A 14,483-nucleotide genomic window follows, 5' to 3' on the forward strand; every position below is an offset into this window, starting at 1 on the left:
AGGCTAAATCCCGTCCTGTCCTGAGGAAGGACCGGGTGGTGCCACCTTACTCCTTGGAGCCCCCGTGTCCTATTTCTCCATCTAACTGTGTTCTAAGAAACTGTTAACCATAAACTGCACCTTCAGGAATCTCAGAGCCATTTTAGAATACAGTGGCTGAGTTAACAGACAAGCAAATAACAACAAAACCACAAATAAAGCCCCACTCAGTACAAAAGTGTCAGCCTAGGGTACAGACCTTTACCTGCTCCTCCATCCAATCATGGCAGACCTCAGACAGGTGCTGCCTCGGTCTCTTGCTTCTGGGTCCCTTGGCCAGGTTCCTTTCCACTTCCAGGAGAGCGTTCCTAAAGCAAGTTCTGAGTCTATCAGTCGCTTGGCCACAGACTCTGCCTATGCCAGCCAGCAGTCTCCTACAACTTCCTCTCAACTGAACATGGAGCTCATCAGCTCACAAAGGCTGCTGCTCTGCTGAGCTCATCTTCAGGGTACCCTCCATGGAAAGAGTGTTCTTCTCACCCAGAAAGCAAACACTCCTGAGATGCAGCGCTTCCTTCTCCAAAGCCAGCCCTTTGCTCTGTTCTACAGAGCAGCATGCTGAGCGATAGGACCTTGTAGCAGGAAGCCTGACTTCCCACAAGGCCTTATCCAGATCCACACTCACGACAAGCGACCACTCTGCACTTTCTGATAAGCCAGGCTGATGCACATTCAGCCCTGCACAGTACCAGAGGGGTAGGTTTAGCAGTATCAGGCACCATGTCGTTAAACCCACGCAGCTTCATCTAAACTGAACCGCAGAGGCTATTTTCCTTGACCTGATTCCCTAAAAACTCAGTGTTAATGACAGTTTCCTGGAGGATTACAAAAGCCACTCCTTCCCATTTTCATCCATGTAAGCGACCATGGCCCATCTTTCCCTGTAGGCATTTTGCCAGCCACACACATGGGTGACAAGATGTTCCCTCACCATGAATAAACGTGGTCCTGCCTAAGGTCAAATGGAGCCTGTTTGCTTGCTTGCTTCCTTCCTGCCTTCTCCTTCTCTGCCTTTTAAAAGTAATCTAACCATGGTACTGAAGACCCAGGATAAAACAGAGCAGCCTACCAGCTGCTCAAGCCCCAGCAGGGCCACAGGTTTCTCTCAGGAAGCCCTATCTTTTCATTCTCCGTCTCCATCCTTCCTCTCTCACCTTACCGTCTACCCCGATACAGTCTGACGTAGGTGAGAGGCCATGCTGCATTGGAACAGAACACACACACAACACAGAAAAACACTGGAACTAGGCAACCATGGATCTAACTCTGAGGTACCCTAGCTAGGTTTTGGAGACCATTGGAGCTCAACGTACTGAAACTTTCCTAAGGCCTACTCTGTTGAAGGGAGCGGGAGTTTTCCACTGGCTAGGAGCCCACTGGCCTTGTGGCTCCTTCACCATGGAATTGTATAGGTTGGGGACACCCTCATGATCTAGGGGCATGTGGTCATTTCCAGATGTAGGGGATGGGATGCTCTACTCAACTGGACATTGACCCCTGCCTGTACCTGGTCCTGGGCCAAGCTATGGTTTCCAAATTTTCTGTACCGAAAAGACTCTTCTTTGACCTGTGTGCAGGCTAACATAAGAAGAGTCACTAGTCAGGAAAGTGGTGACTCTGCTTCGCCTTTTAATGCAATCTGGCCTCCATGCACACTGAGCGAACAGCTACAGCTGGCCCAGATTTGGAACCTCTTATTTCCAATACTTAAACTGATTTATCTAACTTCATAAAAGGACTGGAACGACAGCATGGTCTGAGGCCGCCTTTCCCATGAAACTCACAGCTGACTTACAGCCATACTCAGAGCCAGGATGTCTGCTGGCTGTTATTCCTGCTGGGCTGAATGTCTCTATATTCAGATATCTTGTATCTGCTCCCGAGAAACCATAGAACTTTTTGCCTTATTCTTTTGTCTTACTTGTATTTATGCCTCCCAAAACCTAGAAAATCCTGCTTTTATCTTCAGTAGCTAGGAGGTAAAGCATTTCAAGTTGTCTGCTCCATCTGCAGATGCACACACACACTGGTTATGGCCGTGTAGACCACAGGGTTCAGACTTACAGAGATTTAATCGTCTGTAAATGGAAAGGTGTCTGTGCTGTTCTACTGGACTGAGAAGGTGGTTCTGGAGCTGGATTTTGGTCCATGTGCTCCAGACCCAAGCATGTTTGCTTAAAAGTTTCCTCGAAAGTCTCTGTTCTGTGTCAGGCTGGGCACCTGACTCTGACAGGGAGGAGAACAAGCCAGGCAGTGGTGGTGCAAGCCTTTAATCCCAGTACTCGGGAGGCAGAGGCAGGTGGATCTCTGCATCTGAGGTCAGCCTTGTCTATAGAACGAGTTCCAGGAGAACCAGAGCTACACAGAGAAATCCTGTCTCAAAAAACAAAAACAGAGCCCAAAAATAACCAGAGAGGAGAACTAAACAGAAGAGCTAGGAAAGGAACTTTGCTGGAGAAGAACAGAGAAGTGAACTTTTCTGTTAGGGTTATAAACGGGAAATGATTTAACTGTCTGAATTAGCCCCCATTTTTTCTGGTTTTGTTTAAAGCTTTTGTTGAAACTTTAACTTTCTGTACTTCAGAATTTATAAATTCATTGAGTGTGATTTAAAAAGTCTATGTAAAGATTAAATTAACTTGCTGGAGCTAACCACGATATAACGTGGACCCGACTCCTATTTGGGAAAAAGTGTGCGCTTCACCTTGGAGTGATAACAGCTAGATGGCTGCCACCATCTTCACTAAGAGTCAAGGAAGAGCATATCATGTGACTTCACTGCCATCACGGCTACGGTGACCAAGTTGTATAAATCAACTAAGGCCATACCCATAAAATGAGGCCCATGGACCCCTCTAGTGATCACTCAACAAGACTCCCTTTTATTAGGCCAATGAGGCACCGCCAGGCTTCCAAGACGGTTTGTTTTGAAACCGAGTCATATAAAACAAAACTAGTATTTTGTAAAAGTACATTATAAAAGGATCATGGAAATAAAGTTCTCATTTTGTCTGTGGACTGTATTTATGGTTTAAAGTTTATTTTGACACTAAAGGATCTTTAATTCAGAATTATATTTTTTAAGGCTCATATAAAATCCTAATCTTATAAAAAAAGAGTAACACTGTAAACTGTTACAGATAATTAAGATACACAAATTAATGGTCAGTCATGCTCAATACAAACATAATTTATTTACAGAGACAAGCTTGGATAGAGAGACCAATTTCTATCTCTCATTAAATAGCCTTATGTATATGTTATCAAAGTTAAGCCTGAAACAAGTAAATCAAAACAAGTTGAAAGTTATTTAGAGTTTGTCTAATGAAAAATAATATTCAAAATAAGGCTATATTTTAAAAATTACTTATAAAAGATTGAATTATTGAGTAAAATGGATTAAACTTACAATATACTTGTATGGCAGGAAACCTCTGGGTTCAAGCAGCTCCCTTGGGTGGAGCACCATCCCACCAGAGTACAATGCATGATAGCCTCTTTACAGTACAGGGACACACAGAGAAGAAGGCCTTCCGGAGTCTGTTGCCTCTATCTCTGGCTGCACAGGCCTGACCAGCTCTGGCTGTGTAGGCCAAATCAGAAAAAGTTTCCTCCTTATGTAAGGATACTCCTCATGTCTACATAACAGGGGATGGATTTCTTTGCCCAGTGGAGGATCTCAGAGTCTGCACCCACAATCTAAATGTCTCAAACAACAGAGAGAAAAACAGCAACTACTCTACCCTCAATGTTTCCCAAAATAACATATGTGCAAAAAATACTCTAAGTTTATTTATGATCTATATAAGTGCATGTTTGGTGTGTGTGTGTGTGTGGTTTGTGTTTATCCTCTGTTGTGTGGAGGCCAGAGATTGGTACCAGATACTCTTTTTTGAATTGATAAGTGTCTTATTTGATTTGTTTTTATATTTTTTTGAGATATGCTCTCACTATGCACACCAGGCTAGCCTCGAACTCACAGAGATCCTATAATGTCTTTGAATTTCCATGACAACACCCCCACCACACACATCATCTTTCATTTTCCTAGCCCACTGGCAGTGCCACTAGCTATATTGTACAAGAACTTACTACCTGGCTATAACTTCTAAGCAGACAGCTCAGTGCTCGAGTCTGCTATTTTGACACTTACTTTAAGACATGAAAACTTCCAATGAAAAGACAAAAATATTCAAAAACAGACCTTTTCAATCACTTAACTCAGTATTACATTGCAATATCCCAACCCTTCTTATCATTACAAAAAGTAAAAGAAAACAAAACCCCGAAGCATCACCACACTTTCTCAAGGAAACCTACTGAGCGGCAATCTTGATGAATTTCTTCAGCAGCTGCACGCGCTTGCCCAGCTGGCTGCAGAGCAGGATCTCCGTGGCCACCCACAGCTGCACCTCATTACACCTCTGGAGCAGAAGGCTGAGGTTCACTGTGTGCTCCCCACTTCCCTGTCTGCTGAACGTGAAGTAGATCAGCTCTTGCTGAAAGAAACATGTTAACTTTTAGCCCAAGTCAAACTGATGCAAAATTCAATCACTTTATGAGCCATTTCAAGAGGTCACTCCCATATCCTTCATGTGTTGACAGAAAATATAGCAGACAACTACACAGTCTATTCAAGCTAGCTCACCTTCAGTTTCCAGTGTGCTTCATGCACCAATACTTCCTAGAACCCTCACACAAAAACCCTTCTTCTTTCCTTCCGCCCTCCCTCCTTCCTACTTACGAAATAAGGCAACTAATGGCAGTAGTATTTGCTCCCGCACATCGGTCCAATGGGGAACGATTATTAAGGTTGTCCTGTGAGCCACCCTGAGCACTGACTGGTAAGGTTCAGGTTACTTACTGGACCTCTTCCCACATATCTGACGTCTACGAGGGGCAGAAACATCCTTTGATACGAGGTCTCCCCGCATTGCCCCGGTTGTCTTGGACCCATGGCTTCCTGATCCTCTGGCCTTAGGCTTTCGAGGAAAGAGGACCCTAGGTGGGCACCACCATGCCTGTGTGTGGGCTTTGAAAATCTATAATTCTAACAGGTCTTCAGGCGCTGTTGTTGATTCTGGTACTCTCTGAGAATCAGTGTTTTAAACACATTTTAAGATCATAGACAGAAATAAAGTGGAAATAAAGAGTGGGTTGCAGAAGTTCACAAAAACAAGCCAAGACCAGTAACTATTTGCTGTAACCAGACAAAGCAACGGAGAGGCTTATTTTTAACTGGGTGCATGCGTTGTCTTCAGGAGTCATCAAGTTCACCATTGCACAAGCAGAGGCAGATCCCACCTGACTGACACTCCTAAAGATGCAAGTCATCCAGTCTGAGTGAGTTCAAACCGGATTATAATGCTGAAGTGTTTAATGAGAAACTGTGAATGATGTAAGAGATGCCGCACACTGAAAGGAAGCAGCCGTGAGGGTCCCTGCAGAAGGAAAGGCGCCCCACAAGGAAGTGCTGCTCTACATGCGAGATGAACATAGCACACCAGTACCTGCAGCGTTTCTATCTCCTGGCTTCTGTGAGACTTGCTACCACCAAACTGCCAGTAGCACTTAGCTCCTGGCATATAATTTATAAACATTATAATCTGTCTCCAAAGGAGACGTCCATACACACAAAAATGTAATTTATAAGATGGTATTTGAAATTTCACAGCACATTATAAAACTTATGAAATATAATTTTTTTTGTTTTGTTTTCAAGATAGGGTTTCTTGGGAAGCCATGTTGACCTAAACTAGCTCTGTAGACCACGCTGGCATCGAATTCACAGAGATCCGATTGCCTTGCCTCCTGAGTGCTGGGTTTAAAGATGTGCACCATCACCACCTGGCAAATTTATAAGGTATTCTTAAGTAAAAGGATAGATGTGTGTGTATAAATGCATGCATACAAATATAAATATATATGTATTTTTATATATGGAAATCCTAACACCAAAAGTAAAATTACTTTTTAATCTCATTATATCATCATATATTGACATAAATCTATGCAACCACATCCCTACAGATCTGTGAATATAAATCCAGCATGTCCACACTTACACCAAGCACATGATTGAACAAGAAGCAAAGAAAGCATGGTACATATTCTGACTTTCCAAGGATATATTAGATTTTCAATATATTTTAACTCCTCCAGACAGCTTTTAGACCACACCCTAGCATAACTATATCACTACACAAATGTCTCAAGACAAGCAACAGCAACAAACCATTCAGTTAAAAGTTAAAACAACATTATCAATTCTTTTATCCCTGCTTACCTCATGGATTGAGTTAAACAGACTCCAATCAAAACTCATCAGTTCGAGAGCAAGGTCCCAAGTGTTCATTCCCAAAATCCTCATTGATCTTTGCTGCGATTCCTCATTTTCTGCAAAAGGATTCTACACCGACAGACAGAAGCAAAAAAAAAAAAAAAAAAAAATCTTCAGTAATTCCCAAATGTTTCACAGAGAATTGGCTGCACGTAGGAAGATTCTAGAAACCCAGATTAGAAAAGCAATCCTTTCTGAGGGCACTTAATATTTTCCCTCCTCTCATCACCTTCAGTGAGTTACAGCCAACGTAGGAAACAGCCCTGGAACAGCAGGACGTGATCAAGGATACATTGCCCAGTTAGCCTGCCCCTCCCCCCTCTCCCACTCCCACAAGCTCACACACATCCACACACCCACAGATCTGATTATAAAACACAGCCCTGACAGACAGCATAATGAAAGCGAAAGCCCTGGAATCACTTTGGCTTCTGGTAAGAATTAATGTGCCAGCAGGGTTAGTATAAAAACAAACAAAAGAAATGTCATGAGCACTTCAATAAAGGCAGACATGGCTTTTACAGGAAGCACGCTTTGCTAGCCTCATCTCTGACACATGCTCACAAATTTTATTACACTGCCCTTGGAAAGTGAAAAATCTAACATGGAATAAAAATAGAAGCTATTTTATTTAGAGCCCATGTGGCTAGTCAATACATTCTCTGTAACAAATGCCCCTGATGGAGATGAGGGCTAATCACTCTGAGGTTGATAACACTACGCCGTTCACAATCTGGCATGAGTCTATTAAATTCCCAACGTAGCCTTAAATCTATCATCACTTTTGAAGTTATTAAATAAACAATTTGGTATTTTCCCTAAAATAACTGATATTTTCTAATTAATATATGTATTTTCTCACTTGTGGGGTTAGAGCTAATGATTTAAAAAGAAAAGGACTGGGAATTGGCTGTGGTGACCCTCACTGACAGCGCACTGGGGCTTGCCAGCCGTCTAGGATGTGCGTAGGGTTAGTTCTTAGTAGGAATATATATAAAAGAAGTTCAAATGATATGGATAACACGCCATTTAGAACTTTAATGCTTATGAAAATGTTTTCTGTTAAAACAAATGCTAACTACAGAGGACCTTCACAGACTGCCCGCAGGGTCGACTGCCTCGCTAGCCATCAAAGCACAAGTTGCCTCTCCACTCCACAGAGGGTGTAGGATGCAGTGTTGTGTCAGAAGACACTGAGTCTGTGAACGCACAGATTCTCTGGTGCTGAGGTCTCAAGGGATCGTCTGCTAGGATGGGGCAAAACACTGAAATGAACTCCAAGGGAAAACTGCAGCATGGGCTAGTGTCTGATCACAGGTTAACTCCGCCTTTTGTCCCTTCTGTTTCCCCTCAAATTTGCCCCTAAGCACAGTTTAGCTTCCTTCTGGTTATTCAAAGCAGTCCACTGCCCCAGCCAGCTGACATTTTATATTTCTCGATTCCTTTCCTCCAGGCTCTCTCAGGGCTGCCCACTGCCCTTGGCAGGCGACATTTTATATTTCTCTATTTCAATCCTCCAGGCTCTACAGTGTGATTCTGAGGAAGACTTGTTTATCTGTGTGAAAGTGCTAAGGGGTACAGTGAGCAGACTCATGTGGTAGTCCTCCCCAGCCTCTGAAGATAAAATTCCTAAATCTGCTTCCCACAAAGACATGCGCCATGGTGTCCAAAGCTGGTGGAGAAAGCCCTGGATGGCAGGATGGGGTCTCGGTCCTTTGAGAACATCGCTCACGGTACCCGTTTATTCCACTGGAACATCACCCACGACCACCTTAGGCTCTCTGCAAGGCCCTGTAGAAGAACGTCCGGGGTGGGGGGGACTATCCCAGGTGGCTATGTGGCCGAGAAGGAGGGTCCAGTAGACAGGTAAAGTGTGGGCTTATGAAGAACCCACAATAGCTGCATTTCAGACTGTCCTCTTTCATGGGCAAGAATAAAATCAGACCCATTGTCTACTAAGAAGTCCTGGGAATACCAATGGTGGTCCTTTAGTCATACATGTTCTTGAAATTTATACAGAGAATAACCTGAAGGGTGGGTTTATTTCCATTTTTTCAATATCTTACTCTTCAGGGCATCTGGTATTGTTAACAACTCATCTCACTGAGGGAAGCCTAAAATCCACCCTGTCTTTAAGGAGAACATTCAAGAGTATACACTTTTCTCTTCCCAATCTATCTGGGATTATTGCGCAGCCCTGTGCCCATATAACTCCCCCAGAGAAAGAAGAGACTAAATCAGGATTCTGTGGCACAGGGAGTCACTGTTTTAATTCTTTATAACAGAGCAAAAGCAAGACTGATCTTAGGGAAGGCTTCTGATTTACAGAACACGTCACTTGGCATGTACTCGTGGCTGCAAGAGGAAATAGTTTAATATATGTTTCTCATAAAGCCTGAAAGTATTGTTGAGTCTGACACTGTGTTTAAGTGCCAGCACAGAAGTCCTCACCAAAGTGTCAGCAAGATCTTTCCGGTAGACAAATATCCGACCCGAGGCCTCCAGGGATTTGGAAACGGCCAAGTCATTTGGCTGAAATTCATGCTTTTCTTTATTAAAAAAAGAAAAAAAAAAGAGTAATTAGAAACACAAGGGAGCCTGTAAAATTTGCACAAGAAAAATATTTAAAATAATGTAAGCAGACTTTGAGTGAGTTCATTTTTTGCACATTTTAACATAATGCCTGTGGTGGCAGGAACATCACCTAGACCTCAGAGCTAAACTGGACAGTTTAAGATAGACAGCGAAATTCAGTTATAATCCCCTCTCCAAAATAACCACGTGAGTCCCTATATCAGCAGTTCTTATAGTGCACGCACACTCGTTCACTCACGCACACTCGTTCACTCACGCACACTCGTTCACGCACACACTCGTTCACGCACACACTCGTTCACACACACACTCGTTCACGCTCACACTCGTTCACGCTCACACACTCGTTCATGCACGCACACTCGTTCACACACACACTCGTTCACACACACACTCGTTCACGCACGCACACTCGTTCATGCACACACACTCGTTCACGCACACACACTTGTTCACACACACACTCGTTCACATACACACTCGTTCACGCACGCACACTCGTTCACGCATGCACACTCGTTCACACACACTCGTTCATGCACGCACAGTCATTCACACACGCACACTCGTTCAGCACGCACACTCGTTCATGCACGCACACTCGTTCACACACACACTCGTTCATGCTCGCACACTCGTTCACACACACACTCGTTCATGCACACACAGTCGTTCACACACACACACTCGTTCACGCACGCACACTCGTTCATGCACACACACTCGTTCACTCACGCACACTCGTTCAGCACGCACACTCGTTCACGCTCGCACACTCGTTCACACACACACTCGTTCATGTACACACAGTCGTTCACACACACACACTCGTTCACGCACGCACACTCGTTCATGCACACACACTCGTTCACTCACGCACACTCGTTCAGCACGCACACTCGTTCATGCACACACAGTCGTTCACACACGCATACTCGTTCACACATGCACGTGTGGCTGTACGGCGTGACTTCATTAGAAACACGTACCCACTTGCTGTTTCTACGTCATGTTTCACTGGTATACTGCAGCCCGTTACACCACCATCTAGTCACCCCTCCACTGCTGAACATTTAATGGATTCCCTTTTCTGGTCATATAAATTAATACATGTTAAGTACTAACACAGGGTCTGACATCAGAGCGTCTTGACAAATGGTCTGTTATTACAGCAGCTATAACATCATCCTTGCACATAAATCCCTTCTACTTACAAGTTTTTAAAGAGACTTCCCAGCGGGAAATTACTGGCAAAGGGGGTGTTTGCAAAGCCTTTGACATCAACTGCCAAACTACTTACCAATTCTCTCTTTAGAAATATATCAACATATCTCCCTACAATTAGATATAAAACTTGTACACTGAACAACACCCATTATAATTTATTAATGGTCTGCTTTACGTGCAAGTTAAAAGGCTGATTCTCTGTTTGTTTGGATGCTCTTGAGAGTTGGCTGCTTAACTTCCTTATTGCAAAATGTTTGAGTCTAGCGTTCCCTCTCCTGCAGACTGAGCCCTCTTTTCACAGATGAATGTCCTCCTCCACACCAAATGTGCACACAAGGATCAAGTAACAGTAAAATTTGTTCTGCGGCCAGGCAATTCACTTACCCTAGGGCAGCACTTTTGTTACTGGTGTGAGTGACAGAAACACTTGGTAGGCAACTTAATCTACTTAAATGCCAAATTTTGTTTTGAATATTTCTGGTTTCTGCAGAGCACCTAAATGATCGTCTAGTTTATTTCCAATGTGTTAGCTTTATATGTGGTAAACACAGGTAGTAAATGGCTCCAAATAGCTGGGGCCACCAAAATATCAAAGATTAAAACTAAATTTTAGCCTCTAATAAAAATGGGTTGGCTGCTATGATACCACCTTGGACACAAAATATCTAGAAATCTGTTGAAGCTTTGTGAACAATTGGTGCCTCTTTTAGAAAAAAAAAAAAGCCATGAAACCATCAACAAATTCCTTAAACTGTTCTCAAAAACAGAATGAAACAAAACCCAGTTCGTGGTGCCAGCTCTCTCTGCAGAAGAGGGAAGACATTATTTGTGAGACAAGCTTCACTGCAGCAATGACTAGTTAATCAACAATTAAGCCCTGCCCCTACCCCAATTTATTGTTTGAAGGACAATAAGACGCAGGCAAGGAAGCAATTTATAGACCATCACACCACCAATCAGTCTAGAAAACTGACCCCCATAACCAGCCGATCGATAAAAACTACTCAATGAACGGAACATTTGTGGACAGTTCAGGGTAACCTGTCATCTCTGCTGATAACAGGCAAAGGACTCACACACGACAGAGTATCACTGCCCACACTGGTGACACTAGCAGTGTGGAAACGGCATTTCCCAGGCACCTGTAGACACGCGGTGGTAAAAAAGACACCTCTTTAGCTTCCCAATTCTCATGTGGCTCGGGGCTGGCGTGAGTCTGCTCCCAAGGGCCATGGGCCTTCACTGTGCTGTGGAGTTCCCTTGAATGCCTGACTTTTCTCACACCCTTGGTCTGAATGGAGCCCCAGGGGTTGTTCTCTACGGTGGTACTATCTCGAGAGGCAAATTATGTTTTGATGAAGTTTAATATTGCTTATAATCATTTAATGTTTTGTTCTTTTGGAATACATGACACATGTAACACATCTCCCTGAAGATGTTAATTCATTAATCAGAACTAATCATCATTAATTCAGAACTAATGAGGACATGCATTCCTCTAGCTCACTAGCAAACACATCGTTGGGAGTGATTTTCTTAAAAACTCTCTACAACTTTATTTGCATTTTAAGATTTTGTTTATTTTTATTTATTTCATGTATATGAATGTTTATCTGCATGCACATTAGTGTACCATGTGCATGCAATACCCACGGATACCAGAAGAGGGTGTCAAGAGTCCCTAGATCTGGTGTTTTTAGATGGCTTTAAGCTAGGAACTGAACTTGGGTCCTCTGCAAGAGCAGCACACGCTTATAACTACTGAGCCATTTTCTCTAGCTCCCATCTCTAGTTTTTAGCAAACAACTCCCACCCCCAAATCATTTCCTTATTAAAGTTCACTGGGTTAACATGCTTTGCAAATTTTTGCTTTTATTTCTCATTGATAATTAGGAGTTATAGGTGTTTCTGGGGCTCAACCCACAGTCTAGTACATACAAGACCTGTGTTCTACCAATGGGCTAAACCCTCAGCCCTGGATGGTGTTTTGTTAAGCTGTACAATGAGAGTTCTAGGAAAGAAAGGGCTTTATTAGGCTTACAGGGAATGGCTTTGGCTTTGTGGTTCTTTAATTTTTATTTTTTGTATGTGTAATGGATTGACTTGTCAGACTATTTGACCAGCCTGTGAGCAAGAAGGTAGCAGGAATAATGATCTGTTACATAATGCTTTATCCTTCTATATATTTCAAGTCCATCTCTCCCTGTAGAGTAAACAGGAATGCCTTGTCTTTGCTCCCATCCCCCAACACCGACTGGCTGATTAGTTAATGTAGTGCTTCCGCTTCCCACTGACCATGCTCAGTCATCTTCTCCAAATTTCCCTCATGGCTAGTTAATGAGATAGTTGATAAAGAATGTAAGCCCAGAAGGAGGCCATTGACATTGTAATCTGGCAGGCTCCAGTGAAAACAAGGGGTTTGTCCAGGCTGCACACATCACCAATGTCAGCTTGTAATCTGCATGATCTATTCAAGACAGACAATAAAGCTTCCTTGTAGGACAAACAAGGCCCAACAGGCGAAGCTGGGACAAAGCCCAGCTTACCATGTGCACCTGAGAGAGCACTGCCTGTGAGCTGTGGCTTACCTTACAGTTTCCTCTTGTTTAACAGAGTCGAAATATTCAATTCTCAGCCAGCAAGATGACTAGTTCAAGGCTACCCCCTCTCTGTACAGTAATTAAATCCTTTAACAATTTCTGAAGTTAATTTAAATATGAAAATGGAAGGCTTATCTAATGTTAAAAAACACAAAAAGCTTTTAATACATTTCAAAACACTGGCACATCTTCCTATTCAATTCAAGGGAGGAAATTCCACTGTTGTCATGGAAACACCTCTAGTAGGCACTTTGTATTGTTGCTGTGGTCATCCAGCTGCAGGCAGAGAAAGGAGAAGCAGCATGGCCTACTCTGCTTCCTCCTGGTGGAGATCCAGTGGAAGATTAATATTCAAGGAAAGAACATAACTCACCTCCAGAGAACATGATGGCCACCAGAGCCAGATCCTCTTCAGCTCGCTGCAGCTTCTCAGCCACAACCTTCAGGATCTCCTGGGCCGTACTGGAAACTTTTGCCTTCACACTGACATAGGAGTGCTCCGTTATATACACATGGCAAAAAACTGCAGAAGTCAAAAGAACAGTAACCAGAGAATCGTGATCACGAGGTCACAGACTTTTCTAATTAAGGTATCACCTTGCTGTTGTCTTAAGTGAAAAGGATGTGCAGCTAGATGCATTTAGGACATGAGGATGCAAGGGTGCAGCTTGTCAGCATATGCTTGCAGGAACCATGTAGGAGCATGGTTTTTCACACTGCAAGGGATCCCTGAGTCACAGCGGCATGAGCTGGGGACAGACTGCCTGGTCAGAGGACACGGAAACCATGCCCCAAAGACTATACTTTTGAACCCCTTCCTTGAGAGCTACGAAGATCTCCCAAAGCAGCGTATTAAAATGTCTAATGAATACATTTTTACTTTACACTCCATTTCAGGACCGTCTCAGTGGCCCAATCAAGAACTGCACACTTGTTACCGGAATTCTTGGAAGCTGATCTGAAAGTCTGTCATTTGCCTTGGTTCTTGTGTGCAGCTTTCTCAGTCATTTGAGAATGAGCCTGCATGAGCCTCAGCCTCGACCCATATCCATTTGCGTTTGAGTTTTTAAATAGAGGTCCTATTTCTAGCTTTGGAAAACTTCCCTTTAATGTTTGCAGTGTTATTAATGATTAATAGCATATTATCACTGTCAGGATGATTGGGCTCTGGCAAAAAGTCTTTTCATGATTTGCAAAGCAGAGATAGTTTTAGTAGTGATGAGTATCACTGACTTGTTACTTCCTGCAACAGCTTCCTTTAGCATGCAAATGCTAGCTTCTTTAGACTGAACAGGACAACAATATGCTCAGACAAACTTCTATAGTTTCTCAAAAATAAGCAGGGGGTTACAGATTTAATGGAAATTTTATATGCTATGTAAATGGTATCACAAAATTAACTCAAGGATGGTTTTCTAGAAATGAAAAGGCAGCAAGCCCAGAGCCAACTGCTATCATCGAGCCTCAAACAGATACACTGCCCGCACCAGACGCTCTAGTCTTTGCTTTGGTTAGGTGTGCCACAGCGTGCCACTAGATCAGTAGCTTTTGACAAATCATTACTTCATGTTTTGTCAGCAGACTTGGGAAAGAGAGAGGTTTTCCTCCTCCTCCTCTTCCATTAGGGAAATGGAGATTTGGAGTAAAGATTGAGCCTATAAACTACTACACAGAGGCTGAGT

At 43.2% G+C, this 14,483-nt stretch overlaps 1 protein-coding gene across 2 annotated transcripts in view; it reads right to left on the bottom strand.

Moving 5' to 3' along the window:
- Positions 1 to 14,483, bottom strand: part of Rapgef5 (Rap guanine nucleotide exchange factor 5) — a 231,505-nt gene that overhangs the window by 23,127 nt on the left and 193,895 nt on the right. For both annotated transcript variants that reach the window (XM_075948631.1, XM_075948633.1), the window contains 4 exons: positions 13,175 to 13,324; positions 8,831 to 8,928; positions 6,326 to 6,448; positions 4,360 to 4,538 (listed from right to left, as the gene is read on the bottom strand). In XM_075948631.1, coding sequence (XP_075804746.1) covers positions 4,360 to 4,538; positions 6,326 to 6,448; positions 8,831 to 8,928; positions 13,175 to 13,324 — 550 coding nt within the window. The remainder of the gene's footprint in view (positions 1 to 4,359; positions 4,539 to 6,325; positions 6,449 to 8,830; positions 8,929 to 13,174; positions 13,325 to 14,483) is intronic.

The sequence above is a fragment of the Microtus pennsylvanicus genome, chromosome 14 (assembly GCF_037038515.1).
Source record: "Microtus pennsylvanicus isolate mMicPen1 chromosome 14, mMicPen1.hap1, whole genome shotgun sequence".
Lineage (NCBI taxonomy): Eukaryota > Metazoa > Chordata > Mammalia > Rodentia > Cricetidae > Microtus > Microtus pennsylvanicus.